Here is a 19432-nt window from a genome sequence, read left to right on the forward strand (position 1 = left end):
TATAAATATATATGTGCTCCATTATTTTATATAGTTGAATTCTGAGGTGATTGCATCCATTAATGGAAAGTGCAACTTTCTGTACTAATGAAGTATTGTCAAAAACACTTGGCCAGAAACTGACAATATATGGGTTAGATAAGCGATACTCATCTCATTTAATCTTCTGCTTTTGGCTTTTCCCAGTTAGGAGTTGCCACAGCAGATCACCTGTCTGCTGATGATTGGCAGTGGAGTTTTACAGTGCTGAGTTGCCAACCCAGTGCCCACCCTTCCACAGAAGACACACACTCACACCAAGGGTCAATTTAGAGTGTCCAATCCACCTACAGCCTGTCTTTGGGAGGAAACCGGAGCACCCCTACGTGACCCCAGGGAGGACATGCAGAGTCCACACAGAAGGCACCCTAGCCAAGTATCAAACCGGAGAACCTCTTGCTGTGACGCTAACCACTGTACCACTGTGGCCGCCCACTCATCTCATTCAATACAATTCCTATTATGCCTTCTTCCTTCCCTATATATATACTTACTCTATTACCTCAAATCATTTCAAGTCTTCCTCAAAAATATCATACCTTGCTTTCTAATATATATGCTAGTCTAGTTTCTATAATACGGTATACTCTTTGATGTAAAAAGTTTGTTAAAACTGCTAAAGTGTTATCTCTTTTGGTTATTTATATCTTGCAATGTGTAGCTTCATTGTTGACCTGTACTTTGTCATTTTTCTTGTGGTATAATGTTTATTTGTTTTTCTTATTGTTGGAGCTTTTCTCCCTGGGCCTCCACTGAAAATGGACCTGTGTCCAATTGGACTTTCCCGGTAATCAAATGTTAAATAAAAATAAATAAATAAAATAAAAAATGAACAGATGAGGGGCTATGACGTGTTAGGCTAGACAAGTGGGTAAAATCTGTTTATGTGTATTGCATATTAATTTTTATTGAAATGAATTACCATTTTTAAAAGCATAGTAAAATTGAAATAAAAGATTACATTTAATAATGACAGCTTTTTATTAAGTTTTACTCATGCACATAAAGGAGTTTAGTGCTTGAATACAATTTGTTTACATTTTACAAAGTACTGTTGAACATACTGCTGGGTCCCTATGTTTTATGTGAACTGTACTTAAGTGATTTACTTACAAAAGTTAGTTAAGTAAACAGCTGCTGACTGAATGCTAGAAGATCCATCTGAAGCTAGGCAAAAAAATCGACCATTTCCACTGACTTTTTCTTTTAGTATATCACCATCTTTATATAGTGACCAGTCATTGTTGTCATATTTGTACCACTGGAATTTCACAGGCTGCATGTCACTTGTAGAACATGTTATAGGTATGGTTCCATTAACTTCATTACCTATTTTAAGTTGTACTTGTTGAAGACCTAGAAAACAGAAACAAAATGCTAAAAGTTCAAATGTCAGTCTCTAAATAAAAATGCTCCTATTTAATATCAATGCTATTTAATATCATCACCACATTCTAACACTCTAGATGTTATTTTAAGGAGATTCACTGCCAGATACACATTCTCAGATTTTGATTTTACTGAAATTAAATATTTCTTAAGGCATATACCAATTTTATTGTTATAATAGGCTTTGTATAAAAGCTTATTGTTGCGAGACATTCCATCAGAAGGTCATTGATAGGATATATTATCAATAACTAATAACAAAGCCTTCACAAAACAAGTGTTTCTGAGGGGGGGGCAAGACCCCCTGCACCACCCATGTGGGAGACTCCATCACTTAAACAACATGACAGTCTCTAAGATATGACAACAGTGGGGAAAGATACAAGCTTCCTTTCTCTAGTGTTAAATGGTCTCACGCCAAGGGATTTCAAGTACAATATCTCAGCATTCAGTGAGACAGTAAGCATTTTATAAGGGATGACAGTTCAGATAAGGCGATCTCTACCTTATCAGTCACTGCAGACCTTAAAAACATGTGGACAATAGAAAAAGCATCACTATTAAAATGCAAACTTGAAAAAAATTATGATCATGTATAACAAATGGGGTGCTAACAAAACACTCCTAGGTACTTTTTTATGTTTTTTCATTCATGTCTGGATATATGTCTGGTGTACTTTTTTATATTCAGACAGAGTCTTTATACTGTGGTAAGAGCTATTTTATTAAGACTCTAATAGAGAAACGACTCAGGGCAGGATCCACGAAGCCTCCGTGTAAGAGCTACATGGCTTACACGGAGGCTGCAGTTAAATGGTGTGACATCAGTATGTCATGCATATGCATGAGGGCATGCTGAATCACACCAAAGGCTAACACAGTCCGTGGAAGACAGTAGGGGGCGTGTCCGTAGGCCGAGCCCTGCAAGCGGACACGCCCCCAGAAGAGTAAAATTGCCCAAAGTAAACACCCACGACAGAGGCCATGGAAATGTGAATAAACACAACACAACACATGTCCCCACAGACTATGAACATAAAATATATAAATGAACATGTTATATATTTTTTTTAAATCATAAAGATGTTTTCCCGTGAGTGCGCTCATTTGCGCGGGCGTGCCCGTAGCTTAGCCGCAGTTAGCAGTCAGTGGAAAAGCATATAAGAACTAAATAAGCAAAGTAGGCCAAGAAGCAATAGTGTAGCGGTAGAGACGTTGGCTGAAGAGCAGGCATTCATGGCTCGAACTCCCACAACACCAATTTTTATTTCCAGTAAAATAAGTAGGAAACAAGTCCCTGACAAACGTGTACACATATAAAATCATAGTTTATGTAAAATGTAATGAAATAGCCCATTTATTTTGAAGAAATGTGAGATAACAAAATAATAAAAGATGCCAGATGTGCCTATGGCTGAGCTACATTTAACAAGGTGAGCGCATCTGCCCATAGGTGAGCAGTGGTTTAACAGGTGCAAAATGAGTGCCCGTAGGTGAGCAGTGGTTTAACAGGTGCAAAATGAGTGCCCGTAGGTGAGCAGTGGTTTGACATGCTGAAACTGTGTGCCCCTAGCTGAGCTGAGCGTAATATGCGTGCTAATAGCCAAATGATGCATAAACCAGCGTACCCCATTTGCAGAGCGCGCGCACCGCCAACAAGCTAATCGACGGGCAACGTTGAGCAAGCCGTATCAAAACTGCCTTTACACAGACACACCCCTCAGCCTGTCTGGACAGTCATAAAAAATAAAAAGCAGCGACCAGGTTCGAACCCAGAATACTATGCACCATAGTCAAGGTACTGAACCACTAAGCCATGACAACAATACCTATAAATGCAGTAATAGAAAATATATAGGAAGGAATACAAAGTGGAGCATGACAAAGCAGGTTTTGTGAAGTTGATACAATTCCAAAATGGCCAATCACAGATAAGTGCGGGAAAAACGGCATATATAAGCCCCATAGGCGGGAATACACAGCATAAACGATTGTAGAACTGACTTGCAGCCAGAATGACAGGAGTAGGTGAGGGTAGTTGCTTTCGAGCACAGAGGTGGGGTGTTGAGGAGTCCAGATACATGGTCTGGCTCCTAGTCCACAATCATGAGGCCCAACTCATGCAGGGCCAGGTCCTGTGGGGAGCAAATAGGGCTGAGGTGTGGGACCGGTTGGCTCATGATCTCACCAGTGCCACAGGGATTCCAAGGACTGGTGAGCAGGTTCATCACCACCATGCGGACCTGAAGAGACGCAAGCAGGACCAATTGAACCTTTGGATCCAGGAGGCCCGGCAAATGCCCAACGCCCCACTACTGAGTAAGCTACATGTAATTATGTATGTAAGAAATTAAACTAGCTGATATTATGGAGATGTGTATTCCAATATTACTTCATTTATATTACAGCTGCAGGTGTCCATTCTGCGAACCACAGAGCCTATGGCGATAGGCTGGTGTGGTTGCGCCACCAGGCAGGTCAGTAATCCTCTCCCAGTAACTATAAAGAAATATAAAAGTATGACAGTTAGCAAAAGAGTGCAGTGTAGGCACTAAGTAATAGAATGTGCAAGTAACAGTGTAAGAGTGTTTGCAAGTATTGCTTGATTACAAAAGTGTGTTGCAGTCTGTAATCCAAACAGAAAAATGAAAATGTCTGAAATAAAGTCTGAAATAAAGATGCCCCACCTGTAATATAATAGTACACAACCTGCAGCAGGCTGAAAAGTACAGCTGCAGAAGATGAGCAAATCACATGTGTGAAATATACCCCTGTTGAAATACTGAAACATGACAGAAGTGAGACTGCTGGAAAGGATTGTAATAACTACAGGTAAAACATGTCAATAAAGCCTAGAAGTAAGTACCATCCTGAATAGTAAAATGAAAACAAGTGAGAGAGTGTGAGAAAGTGTTATGAATCCACCAATAAAGTAGTAATAACCCCTGAATAAAGTATACTGCAGTCAGTACAGAATGAAATGCATGTGAGAAGCAAAACCAAACAGTGAAATCTGTCTGTTCAAAGTGTTGCTGCATCTGGAATGTGTATCCCAAAATCTGGATATGTTGCTCTCAGTCTGCAATATGCAGATAGTATGATTGTCTGACATACCAAGCATCCACAGTTGTCTATAGCTATATAAAGCAAATGTTGCAGGATGATGTAGCTGAACAAAGCCAGATATGAATGTGTATGAAGAACAATAAAATGTATATTGATGTAGCAGTAACAGTCCTATCACCAAATTGAAGTAGTTATCATATAGGAAACTGTAGTTAGAACAGTAGTGTGTATATATGTGCAGCTATTAGAAATGTACAGCATATGTATTGGTATTCAAAGGTGTTAATATTATTTTCTTCACCCCACCATATAACCACATATAACCCATTCCACGTGAAAATGGTATGTGCAATCACAATTAACACCCCTGGACATTTGTCCTGTTGGGTCATAAATATTTGCATGTCCGTTGATGCATCTGCCCTGTTCATACATCCAATCCTGATGGCCTGTTGCCATCAGTCAACCCTGCATGTTGTTGGACTGTGTATTGCTGTTCAAATTATGCATGTGTTATGCTCGCTGTTCAATGGTGTGAATATCTGGGTGTTTGGTTAATGGGAATACTAATGCATGCTGTTACAACTAATTGTGAATGGTATTATATGTTACTAACCCAAACTGTCATGACATAATGCAAAACATAGGACGACAGGGAAGGAGGGTTCCAGCGGACCCACCTCTCCCACCTCAGCTGGCGAGTGCACCTGGCACTAGTGCCCAGTCTGGACCCTCCTCCGGTGGCCCTGTGCCACCTGCAGGTGGAAGCGCTGCAGGGGATGGGGCTCATCCCCCCTCTGCAAGTGTGGCCGGAGGAGAACCACCACTCACCCTCCATAGCATCCGGACTGTGGTGCGTAGGGAGATCCAGGACTCTGTTCTTGGGCCCCTACACCAGCTTGAGGCACAGGTGGCACAACTTACGGGCATGCCTGTTGCCCGGCCTACACAGCTCACAGCACAGCCCCATCCTGGGCAGTGAAGGAACAGTGGCAACTGCCCATGGGTGGGGATATCAGTTCCACTGTTGCCATCTGTGGGCTCATGGGCTCTGGATATCCAAACCTCCGTCCCCGTCAATTGTGTAACCCCCCCACACGTGTCATACACCACCCCTGTATGCATCTTGTTTGTCTTGTCTGTTGACCTACCCAACCTACCTCCCCAGCTATACCAACTTCCTTCACCTGACATACCACTCTCACCTGAAAAAAAAAAAAATGGCACTCTGTACCCACAAAAAAATTACGCCCCATACATAGCTGCCCATTCCGCACACATGTCTGCTGGACATGGAAACTATCAATTACAATTGGCTGTACAACAAGTATTATTGTTGTCCTAACACCTCTCTCAGGGGTGGAAGGTTTCAAATGTCACACCAAATTACATACATATGCACAGCTGTTGCTGATGAAGAAATGGGCAGCTATGGTCCTTTCATACATCCCTCCTGCAAATCCCAAGCTTGTTTCCCTACTGTCTTACCCTCTTTGTGACCTCTCTTTCACCACTTTCCTGTCTCCCCATTTTCATTTCTTTCAAAGAAAATAGTGCGTGTGTGCGCCAGAGTAAGCACTGCTAAGCAGTTGTAAGCGGGTGTGCGCGGAGCTGAATGCCAGTGCGCATGCGTGAGCTCCGTGAAAACCAATGCTAACCCGGTTACAACTGCTTAAAAGTGCCTTAGTCATGCTGATTGACAGGTCCTGCAGTCAGTTCAAAAGCAAAATAAAAATCCCACTGTCAGTCCCGAACCCAGTAGTCTGCATGACCTACCACTAAGCCATGACTCTTATACAAGAACAGTGTGCTAAAATAAATATATCATTTAATAGCAGGAATGAATGTAAAGGGAATATAGGATGTGTAGTACACAAAGCATGTCATGTAGAATTACTGTCAAAACTAGTGGATTTCCATAATAGTAGTGTGTGAACAGAAACAGCCATGCTAGTTGGTAGCTAGTAGGTAATAATGTCAGTTAATGTACATATATAAATGTATGTATATTTACATATATATATATATATATATATATATATATATATATATATATATATATAAGTTGTAGGTGTCATTGTGCATACACACTTACTACAGGGAACAGGAGAGAGGAATGGAGAAATGTGAATCTACAACACAGCCTGAATCATGAGAGAGATACTAACCTTTACACTCACAGAACAGTGTCCACAGCATACCAGCATGCTCCCCGCCCTTACAATCTGAAAGGGCAACGCCTATCTCACATACCCTTTTATAGCACTGTCCTGAAATCACAGTGATAACTGCAATCAGTACACAACTGGCTGCATGCAATTAGCAAATGCTGGCTTACAATTGGTGCAGAGGCCATCACATGGACCTATGCAGATACCTACAAAAGCATCCTGTACTAACACTCCACACATGCAATATGTTCATTGCACTGTCTGGAGGCAGACAGAGGGAGAGAGACAGACAGAGACAGAGACAGAGAGTGAGAGAAAAAAAAAAAAAAGAAAACACACGCTACACACTGAGTCTAAGCTGTCAGCAGTGACAGTAGCAAGCCGTGCCAGCAGCAGCAGGAAGCAGAAGTAGTGGTAACGCAACCAGCTGCGACAAACACAGGTAATGTAAAGCAGCAGGTTAGTCTGCACACTGTGCTGTGAACAAATGTAGGTCTGTACCTATAGGTATGTCCATGTGATATGTTGCGTGTACGTGGTTCCACCAAAAGGGGATGACTATACATTACATGTCAGTCAGTGTTAGGCCATGATCCTGGCAGCAGTTTTCTGTGCATTGCCCTCATCAATGGCTGTAGTGACTATTTTGAAAGGTCAACCAGGTTCAAAAGGCAGGATCAGCCCATCACAAAGGCAAACTGGCCGGGAACAAGTGTCTGCAGGTACCCAATATCGCTGTATATGCGTCCCATACTGAATAATTCCATAGCTTAGCAGACCAGGCCGGTTATGCTTATGGTGCGGTAGTTCCCAGGGTCAGTAGAGGTGCCTCCTTAGTGGTGTGGTACCACTGTTGCTGTATGCCAGTGTTCAGGTACATATCCTGTAGTACGGCCAATGTTAAATATCAGTCTTATATGCTGTTGTATGTCCTCTTGGAGTGCATGTATCACACATCCAGGGATACCATCAGGTCACAGTGATGCTGTGTGTTCTGCTTTGCTGAGGGCGGCCCTCACCTGGACATGTGAGATGATAGGGAGGTTACATTCAGCTGTGATAAGTATTTCTACTTGTGGGGGAGAAGGAGGGGGGATACGTGCACCAAACCTGTCTGCAAGAATGTTGCCAATATCTGTGTGTTCGGTGAATGTTAAGTAGGTGTGTATTAACTCAGAGCATATCTGAGGCATTTGGTCCATATGTGTAACATAACTGAAGAAGGCCTTGTGGTTATCTATAGTGTTTGTGGCCATTTCCCTCCCAGAGTAGGCCGTGGCTGTTGTTATGAGAGACCATAGCGTATTACCAGTGCTGACCACAGATGCCTTCCCTTAATGTGAATCTGCTCTGTCCTGCAGTAGCCTCCTGCTATTGTCATACAATCTGCCTCTGGCTGGGGTCCACCAGACAGGATGCCTAACCTTTGTGCATAGGGTCTGGGTTAGAAATGTGTGTGCAAGTTCCATGCAATCTGTGGGATGTCCGTGGTAAGCATTCACAAATGGGTCAGCAGTGTGGGTTGTGGCTTCCACTGGCCCAGTGGGATGTATGGATACCATCTCAGTCCTAACAAGTGAATAATTGTCTAATCACATACATATTAAAGTAGTCTACTGTGCTGGTGGTGGTGGTGGGATATGTATATCCAGGCCGAGTAACTTGTGTCCAGATCACACCAGTGGATGGCATTCCACATACAGTACCTTGGTATGAACCCCCAGAGTGAGGTTGTGCATTGGACCTGTCGCAGTGTGCTGACCGATGGGGCATGCTACTATGTTGTATGAAATGTGGCAGGTATTGTTGCACAGGTGTTGGCTGAGCACTGATATCTGGCCATGTACTTGTGTATCTACCAAGAGACACACACATGCAACATATGGGAGTAGCAGTATATCACTACACTTGAGTATCATGTATAGTATGTGTGCCATATATTGCTGATATAGTCTGCTGATATCCTGTTTGTGTTCTCTTCCAGGGAGATGGCGCGTCAGCGTAATCCCGCCTACTCCGCAGCAGAAGATGAGGAGATACACCAGAGCCTGGTGCGGGATTATGACATACTGTTTTTCCGCACCAGACAGAATCAGCAGGAGAGGGCTGCACTGTGGCAAGACCTTGTCCGTAGGGTAAATGACATTGGCATGCATAATAGGACATATGAGCAGGTACGACATCACTGCAGTGATTTAATCAGAAATGTCCATCAGCGTGCGTCGAATATCCACAGGCAACAGGTTGCTACAGGAGGTAGGTTGGCCACACATCCCCCCCTCACCAGACTGGAGGGGCTACTCCTAAGTGTTGTGGCTCCAGCCCCAGAACAGCAACAGCAATACACCTGCATCATGATGGGGGCTGGATCCACACAGCAGCATGACATGGAGCATGCAGGTAATATGCCATATGTACACTTGACTGTTCTGTACACTGTTAGTTTATGCATGTGTAAGGTGTGTCCGTGGTATGTAGCTGCCAACATAGTATGTAATTGTGCAGGTGTGATATTGGCAATATCAGTAGCTGACATGTGAAAGGCAACTGGTGTATTACTGCACTGTATCATATGCAGTATCAATGGCACAGTTGTGCCCACTGACATTAATCTCCTTATTTCTGCAGGTCCCTCTGGTGTTACAGCAAGGCAGCCCATCCATGCTGGTGAGTGTGTTTAACAATACCTATAATAGTCCTGATAGTGCTAGTAATACTAGTGTAACTCAGTAGTGCTCTGTGTGTATACTGCGGGGTGTGCATGTTTGCAGGTGTGCCTGTGTCCACGTGTGCATGTGTGCATGTGTGCATGTGTACATGTGTGACGGTGTCCACGTGTGCATGTGTGCCTGTGTCCACATGTGCATGTGTGCATGTGTCCACGTGTGCATGTGTGCATGTGTACACGTGTCCACGTGTGCATGTGTGCATGTGTGCCTGTGTGCCTGTGTGCATGTGTCCATGTGTCCATGTGTGCATGTGTGCATGTGTGCATGTGTGCATGTGTCCATGTGTCCATGTGTGCATGTGTGCATGTGTGCATGTGTGCATAAGTGGTAACATTGTGTGGACACTATAAACTGTGTTTCCTGTCTTCCTCCCATAGGTTCTGGTGCTGCTCTGGTGTCCTGCAGCAGGGAACCTGAATCTGGTGCCACAGGTACTGGTAATGATGATATCTATGTAATGGCACAGGAAGGTGTGTCAGGGTCCGCCATTGGTCAGCCAATTGACAGTACACAGCTGTCAACCCCATCATTGCGCACAGTCATCCTGCCAGTACATCCTTTGTCACCATTGTCCCTAGGTGATGGACAGGATACAGTGGACATTGACCAGGGTAATGTGGTATCTGTGGCACATGCTTCCCCACACAGCAGCCATGGGCAGGGTCCTGCGATGGTACCACACAGACAGTTGCCCATGGGTTCTCGTGGGAGCATCCGTGGGCGTACTGCCTCTGGCATATGTGCCCAAAGAGGTCTGTCAACCTCAGCTATGTTTCGGGCTGTCATGCAGGCACAGTCACGTATGGAAAGGTACACCAGACAGGGTCTGAGGGAGCTGAGAGCATGTCGCACAGCCAAGACTGACAGTATGCGTGACATCGCGGATGCTATCCATAATTTCACCGATGTCATAGACAGATGTTGTGGGGACATATTCCAGCAGTTCCACAACCAAATGTCCATGAGCCAGGGCAATGGTGGGCAGTTGCGGCATTGACGTGGCCGTATGCCAGCAACAGCAGCAGCTGGCAGTCGGTGCAGATGACAACAGGCCCACGCATGCCCCCATAGTGCCAGCAGCAGCCCCAGCAATGCTGGGTCTGTGCTGTCATCGGAACGCCCCAGGAGACCACGTGCACATGGCTCTGGACAGTCCCAACAGGGACCTGTGTCCAGTCAACACACTCCCGCTTCTGATGACAGTACCCAGTCTGGCTTAGTAACGGATATGGTCTGTAGCACCCCTGCCAGGCACAGGTACTGTGTCCATGCCCACAGACACTGATCTGTATGACCTGCCAGGTGCAGTCTGTGGCTGTCCACAAGCCCCTGTATATGGCAGCCATGAGGTGGAACTGTGTGCGTGCATATACACATGCGAAATGTTAACACCTAGGGCTACCACATACATGCACACACTGCACCAACAGTGCCCCACCCTGTACTGCTGTCCCTCACCAACACACATACACACACATGTCAATTGGTGGTATCAGTGGCAGACTCAGGCATACCTAATTCACACCCTGTGCATATGATGAAACTGTGCCACCCCCTGCAATCTCCAACATCAGTGCAGATACAGGTAAACACATCGCTGATGCACAGGGTGACTACATAGAAGTGTATTAGTAGTATCATGTTGGTAACAGCACAGTGTGCTGATATGACTGTGTGTATATCCCAGCATGCCTGATGCAGTAACCGTATGACTGTCCTGAATTGTTATCTGCACCCATAGTACGTACCAAAGTGTAACAGCTGCACATTATTGCATACCGGTGGTAAGGATGTCAACAGATAGCCACATACATGGGTAGCACAGGAGGGAAGCTAATGCAAGTAGTGATACACAATGATGGACATGTACAGTAATGGAGGCAAGTTGCCCACAATGACTATGCAATGTGGATGTTTGCGCATGGTGATATGTGTGCAGTACCAATGTAATCCAAATCACAATTAACTATGACATAATATCAGTTCTACCATGGGCATCTGTGCTTTGCATTCCTGGGTACATGTTGATAATGCCCACATATTTGCACTGTACCCTACTGTTAGTGTTACCCCGTCTTTGTTGTACAATGGACTACTTCCAGCCCTGCTTACTGTAGCTTTGTTTGCATGCATGTTCGCTTGGGGTTCCCTGCAACACTGCTTCCACCTGCAATGCAGAGTAACAGTGCTTCTGTGGACTCCTAGTGACATTTGCATAGCGCACGATACGTATGTCAAGTTTACACATGACAGACCGTCACTGTCTGTCCTGTTCATATTTACGTTGCCTGTGACACATTGCACATGTCTTACCTGGCATTTACCCATGTGTGCAGTCATATATGCCAGTGCTATGAAACAGTAGCAGTACACCCACACATACACACCTTCAGTATGTTGTTCCCCATTGGCCCTCTGTGTTGGTACTCACCATGGCAATCACACTACTAGGGTAGCATGTGCAAAGATAACCTGTGAATCACCTCTATGGTCCAGTTGTGGTTTATGTGAGTCATGTGGCAATGTCACAGCTGCCACATGTATGCAGTCAACCATCACCCTTGGCCAGAAACGTACAACACATGTATGGGATGCCACCGCATAGCCAATCTGGGGACTGAGCACTCTGAACCCAGTAATGCCATACCCTGTCAGGTGGCATGTCATACTACAGTGACTACAATACCAGTCAGACATAGACATGCACTGACAGCAAGCTGAACACACTGGGGCATACTTGGAGACTCAGAATAGCATCCTGCCTGAGCATCACACACCTCCGCAGCTGGCACACAGGCATACGTTACGTCAGAATAGAGCACATGTCACACATGGCACACACATCCCGTGTGCCACACACTCACAGCCTGTAGGGCTACACAACACACCTGCTACAGATGTGTCAGGTACCTCTCTTGGCTGCTGCAGTGGGGTCCCACTCAACAGGCTGTACATGGTGAAGGTCACAGTGATATGCCTCTGGGGCACTATGGTCCACCATAGAACACATGCATACAGGTCAGTCAGAGGCATGGACACATATGACTCAGTCATTGACCATGCCACTATGGATGACATGAGACATACCTCCCTGGACTACATGATAGGGAACATAGAAGGGATCTCTCAGCATGTGGCAAGGGCCAGTATGAGCCTGATCTTGGTTGCCATCATACCCTCACCAGGTATGCTACCACTATATGTAGGAAGGGTGTTCTATGTCTACATTCTGCTCAATCTCCAATGTCATTCATAGGGTATCCACTGGCTGTCAACATGTGCTTACATGCTAGGGAAACCACAATGATTTGCGAGGGGCAGCTTGCACGTGACACCCATGGACCAATGTATATTGGCGAAGCCCCTTGATACACACATACTGCCTTATGCTGCAGGACATGGATTACATAGCCACCTCCGTGGGTATCATACAGGATAGGACACTAACAGTGATGCTACACAACACCAGCAGTGTACACCGCAAGATGCATGCAGTGGACACTGTCCTCAGCATGGTGAACTGCAATGTCTGTGCAGTACCAGAGTCCTGATTCATGGCTCACAGGTGCAACCCATCACTGCCAGGTTATACCCCATAGCATGCCTGTTGTCCCCTACACATGTAACACACATGGACAGGGGGGTGGTATCCCAAGGCACCACAGATACACACACCTCCAGGTTGTTGGCACAGCACAAAGCATTAGGGCATATTCATGTGCAGCTAACAGTGTGACAGACTGCCGCCTGGTTCATAGTCTGGCACACACAACCCTCCCATACACAGGAAACCCACCTATCCTCCATAACAACACTGGCAATATGACAGTCTCAAGAACTGTCTTTATATGGCTGGACTGCATCCAGCCAAACATTGTGCATGAGCATTACTGTAGCTACAACACACTAGTTGAAGGGTTCCCAGCATGTGGTCACTGAATTGCAGTGGAATGACATGTTACCACTCCCACAACAGGTGGTAACATGCAGCACCTGTACATCGACTTCATGTAGACTATATGGCCCAGACCAGATGTGTATCCCCTGCTGTAGGTATTTTACCATATACACCCACACTGTATAGACACATACCACGTGCGGCCCCTGCACAGTAAGACACAGTCATATTGTTATGCATTGCAAATACCATTTATCCACTCGAGGCACGTGTCAGACATGGTAACTACTGCAGGTCACAGGTATTTATGTGTATGTGTCACACACATACATCATGTGTGCATTGCCATTGCTGGTTTAGGCAATGACATGCATTGTTATGCACAAAGACCCACGCAAGGTCATAATGTGTGACACAACCACATGTGGCAGTTGTGGGTTACCAAAACATACCTATCTGTACTCTGACAATGGTAATAGACCCAGTAGCAGAGAGCACTATTGGCATTACTGGCCAACTAGCCCTGTTTGGCTGTGCTGATAGTGTGGTGACATCCCCTGTGTTTACTGGGGGAATATGCAGCATCTGGTGTATTGTAGTATTTGCCAAAAGGATCTGTTTTCTCACACTTGCATTTACACACACCCTACTACCCCCACACAAACACTTGCCATTTGCAGGATTCATACCCCTACCTAAATAAGTCACGACACATGAGAGAGATGCATTAGCGAAACACACTATTCGGATTACTAGGAAGTTCCTTTTCTCTGGCTGTACTTATAGAGTGCTGACATCATCAGTGTTTGGAAAGGGTAATATGCATCATGTAGTGTGATCTCCTGATTGCCACAACTAACATGTTTTTCATACAGAATTGCACACACACACAAACTCCCCACATCCAAACACACACACACTTGCCATTTGCAGGTTTCAAACCCCTACCTAATTATGTTATGACACTTGAGAGTGACGCTGTAACAGACTGCGCTATTTGGATTACTGGTAGGTATCTTTTCTCCAGCTGTATGTATAGGGTGCTGACATCATCACTGTTTGGAAAGCGTAATGTGCATCATGTAGTGTGATCTCCTGATTGCAAAAAAGCACATGTTTTTCATACAGAATTGCACACGCACAAACTCCCCACATCCAAACACACACACTTGCCATTTGCAGGTTTCAAACCCCTATCAAATTATGTTATGACACTTGAGAGTGACGCTGTAACAGACTGCGCTATTCGGATTACTGGTAGGTGTCTCTTCTCCAGCTGTATGTATAGGGTGCTGACATCATCACTGTTTGGAAAGGGTAATGTGCATCATGTAGTGTGATCTCCTGAATGCAAAAAAGCACATGCTTTTCATACAGAATTGCACACACACAAACTGCCCACATCCAAACACACACACTTGCCATTTGCAGGTTTTAAACTCCTATCTAACTATATTATGACACTTGAGAGAGACGCATTAGCAGAGTGCGCTATTCGAATTACTGGGAGGTTTCCTTTCTCCTGCTGTACTTATAGGGTGCTGACATCATCCGTGCTTAGATAGGGGAATGTGCATCCTGTAGAGTGCTTTCACAGTTGCCAAAAGGGACATGTCCCTCACACAGATGTGCACACACACTAACCCCCCTCCACACACACTGGGCAGTTATAGGATTCAAACCCCTATCTAACTATGTTATGACACTCGTGACACACGCATTAGCAGAGCGCGCTATTCGAATTACTGGGAGGTTTCTCTTCTCCTGCTGTACTTATAGGGTGCTGACATCATCCATGCTTAGATGGGGGAATGTGCATCCTGTAGAGTGCTTTCACAGTTGCCAAAATGGACATCTCCCTCACACAGACTTGCACACACACTAACTCCCCTCCACACACACTGGGCAGTTGCAGGATTCAAACCCCTACCTAGCTATGTTATGACACTAGTGACAGATGCATTAGCAGAGTGCACTATTGAAATTAATGGGAGGTTTCCCTTCTCCTGCTGTACTTATAGGGTGCTGACATCATCCGTGCTTAGATAGGGGAATGTGCATCCTGTAGAGTGCTTTCACAGTTGCCAAAAGGGACATCTTGCACACACAGACTTGCACACACATCAACTCACACACCCACAGATACACACACACACACACACACACACACACACACACACACACACACACACTGAGCAATTGCATGGTTCGAACTCCTACCTACCTATATTATGACACTTGAGGGAGACGGATTAGCAGAGCGCGCTAACGAATTACTGGCATCTGGTCTGCACACACCTGCATTTTATAGGGTGCTGACATCTTTATTTCTACAGAGGTATGTACATCTAGTACTACCTGTCAGGTGGGGGATAGCATATATATGCATTTGCAGCCACCTAGGTCAGGGTCAGATATGCACATCACACTGGCAGGTTATGTTCTATACCATGCTTTGTGACCACAGGACCTGTAACAGACAACCCAACCAGTCCAGAACACCACACCCACATCCAGGACACACAATTAGCTTCCCTGGGAACAGTGCCGGGATATGCAGGTGTTCACATACACCATTCCAGTTGTTAACATCAGGTACAGGCATATTGTGCGTGGGAACTACTCAGGCCTCTACCACTTTACCCTACAGCCACTACAATTTGTGGGTCCATGTGCTATGGCAGAACCACACACCACAGCCACATGGGGGAATACATATTGCACCTGTCCATCTGCAACATGGGTACTCACTGTTCCACACCAGAGGTAGACCACCATTGTTGATATCTGACCATACCCACCTTTCCCTGGACATCCATATCCCATCCCCACTCCCAGGCAAGGTTGTCACTGCACAAACTGTATTTAGCACAAGCAGACTCTACACTTGTGAAGACTGGGGTGGGCGACTTCAAAGGACCCATGCTGGGGGACTATACTGGCCACTCAGCATAATCCTTGACAATTGCATTCTATGAGCATGTGTATGGTTTGCATTGATCATGCTATCCCACATATACCCATGACTGCTCCACAACAAGACACCTGTCAGGTGTACACCAGCCATATATGAGCCGTCCAACAGACAGAGTGAGCTAATACATTGCAGAGCTGTAGCCCACAGAGGGAGAACATCAGTGAACAGTTCTGGCATGACACTTCATTCCCACATAATCATCACAACACAGTGTTGACAGTGGAATTGTCCAGACAATGCAGATAGGGCTCCCCTCAGTCTGTTATTGACAGCCACTTACTGTTGGAGATCCTAAGCAACCCTCTTCCAGCACACACCAACAACATGGCTGTGGCTTAGCACATTCAAACCCTGGGATCTCCACTGTGCCCCTGCTTGACAGAGGCACAGCTCACTAGCCTCACACGTTGCCTTATGTGACCTACTTTACAGTGGCACAGTAGCCTACTGTACTGGGGATGCAGATGCCAAGCACACTCTGGCTGAGCTGTCATGCCCTAGGGCAACAAGCCTAGTATTGACCTCTACACCCATATGTTCAATTGTCAGATGCACAATATTTGTTGTGCTGTTCTACTGTTTGCAGGTCTTTGTTGCCATAGCATTCCCTGTTCCTATGACCAACTTGTGTATCTGTGGAAGATGTTTGCATATGACGGCGATCTACTATATCACTTAAGTCTCTGTAGTCATTTACTGTGTGCACTGGGCAGATTGCTGTGTTGTGGTTGGTTCCTGGAATGACAAGTACAAATACCAGATATGTGTGGCCAACTGCTAAATGGAGATATGGCCTATGTTGCACTCTGAAGTCCACCACATATTTGGGTGTGTGTGAACTTCAACAATATCTCACGTTTATGGTTGTGTGTTGGGTGTCATGTTGTGTAATGACTGGCCAACTGCTTCGTGTCTGCCACAACAGGGATTATACTGTGCCTGCAGGGATTGCATGGGATACTTCGCAGACAGTTGTCAACATACTTTCATAATGACCTAACACTGTAGTACCGTATAGTGTACTGGTTCAGTACTTTCACTGTGGTGGACAGTATCCTGGGCTTTAGTCCTATCACTGCTTGACATCTTCATAGTGAGCATAACAGACTGTGTAGGGGCCAGTTGTGCACATATGACCATGTTGCATTATGTTCAGTTATGGACTACCTACAGCAGGCTCGTCCAACATTGGTAGTGTATTCCACAACATAGGTGGACATTGGAAAACACTAGCGATGTTCCCTAGGCCATTTCTGATGCTAGTCACAGGGTGTGTTTGTTCTTCGACACACATTGTAACTGGAGTTTGCCATGACATATGTCATGGTTAGTATACTGTGCCTCCGTCTACCTCTGACATAACAGTGATACCCAGGGTTAACCTACCATCTCCCATCCACTCATTGGGATTCCTCTTGAGGGGTGTCAATAGGTGACTCTCTGGCTAACCTGTACCGGGAGTTTACTCCAGATTGGGGGTGCCTTCTGTGTTATGGATCATTCTGTACAGCTTGTCCTATGTATGTCAGTGCTGGGGTTCAGGTCTCTCATGTGCATAGCTCACTGCCATTCAGATTGTACAAGGTGCAGCATGTTCATTGATTCCAGCTTGGACATGGCTTCATACATCAGGCACAGCTTGCCTGTAGCTGGGCAGTATGGCAGTGTGTGGGGCTGCAATTTGTTTACTTAGGCAACACATGGCATCTGTTCATGCTCTTTGCTACACCTGGTGGGGTACTGTTGTGCACTTTACAGTTGATGGAGGTGTCTGCTGAGGTATATCCCACAGGGGCTATTGTAGTCAATTGTGATGCTGATGAAGGATGACTGCAGAGCCACAGTGACCTCCCCTTATCTACATCTGACAACCTTCATGATTGGGTGGGTATATGGTATGTTTCTGCGAACACTACAGCCACGTTTGTCCAGTGCAGGATATCTATCACCTTGTGTCCCCAGGTCTCTCATTACATGTTAGGTACGTAATGGGTTAACACCTGTGTGGTAATTTGTGGGCACTTACTGTATATCCATGGTGGTTGTCTATGCACAGTTCTGCAATTAGTTTGCTGACATAGCTATGGCTCCAGTTGTCTGTTTGTAGGTGGCCCTTTTGTGGGTTGTTTGTGTCAGCTGGGGGTCGGATAAGGTGGGCTGTTTGTACTCCTCTGCATACATGTTCAGTCACAGTCCTTCCATGTTGACCTATACCTATGGGACATATATACAGAACGGGGGGGGGTCCCAGGACCAAGCCTTGTGGGATGCCACTCATATCTGCTTTGTAGTCTGACATGGATGCAGCATGTCTGACCATGTCAGTTCTGTCCTTGTTCTGGTTTGCAACGCCTCTACTGACATAGGGGTATATATTTAAGCTGGTGAACATATCCATACTGAACTCGTAGGGTATTGTCTAGAAGCATATGCACGGTCCAGCTACGCTGTGTGGACCACATTGCCCTCATCAATGACCTTAATGACTGTTTCAAATGGGTCAAAAATGTTTAGGGGCAGGATCTGCAGTTACAACAGCCACACTGTGTAGGATCCAGTATCAGTAGGTCCACAATAGCTTTATGTCTGCGGTACATACTGATCCTTTCCATAGTTGTGCAGACCAAGCTTGTCACGATCCTGGGGTGGTAGTTTGCAGTATCCATTCAGGCAACACCTTTGTTGTGAAGGACCACTGTTGTTGTACACTGCTCTTTGGGTACATATCCTGTGGTAAGTCTGACATTGGGCAGTAGTGTGATTTGGCATTCCATTATTCTTGGAGTCCATGTTGGCCTCAGCCCAGGACACCATCACATACCTTTGCTGCTGTGTGTTTTGCTTTGCAGATGATGGCTGTTACCTCAGCATCTGCAATGTCAGGGGACCAGCAGTCTGCTGGGATAGATATTTTGCATTCTAGGGGCGGGGGGGTTTGCACTGCACCTGTCAGGTTGTATGTTAGCACTATGTGTGTGTGTTTGGTATGTTGTTTGTAATATCTGTGTGATTCGGAGCATATCTGTGGATTCCCAACATGGTTCCTACCATCAGTTAAGTAAGACTTGTGATTATCCTTAGTGTCCTGTACAATTTGTATCTTCATAGGTTCATGGGTTCATACTAGGCTATCCACCCTAGGGCATTTGTAAGCCAAGCCAGA

At 45.4% G+C, this 19432-nt stretch overlaps 1 protein-coding gene across 3 annotated transcripts in view; it reads right to left on the reverse strand.

The window, feature by feature from the left end:
• Window positions 1-19432, reverse strand: part of LOC122809220 (hemicentin-1-like) — a 607229-nt gene that overhangs the window by 405790 nt on the left and 182007 nt on the right. For all 3 annotated transcript variants that reach the window (XM_044080533.1, XM_044080535.1, XM_044080534.1), the window contains exon 3: window positions 1153-1395. In XM_044080533.1, the coding sequence (XP_043936468.1) occupies window positions 1153-1395 (243 nt within the window). The remainder of the gene's footprint in view (window positions 1-1152; window positions 1396-19432) is intronic.

Source organism: Protopterus annectens, chromosome 8.part0 (genome assembly GCF_019279795.1).
Source record: "Protopterus annectens isolate FY-2018-M chromosome 8.part0, PAN1.0, whole genome shotgun sequence".
Lineage (NCBI taxonomy): Eukaryota > Metazoa > Chordata > Ceratodontiformes > Protopteridae > Protopterus > Protopterus annectens.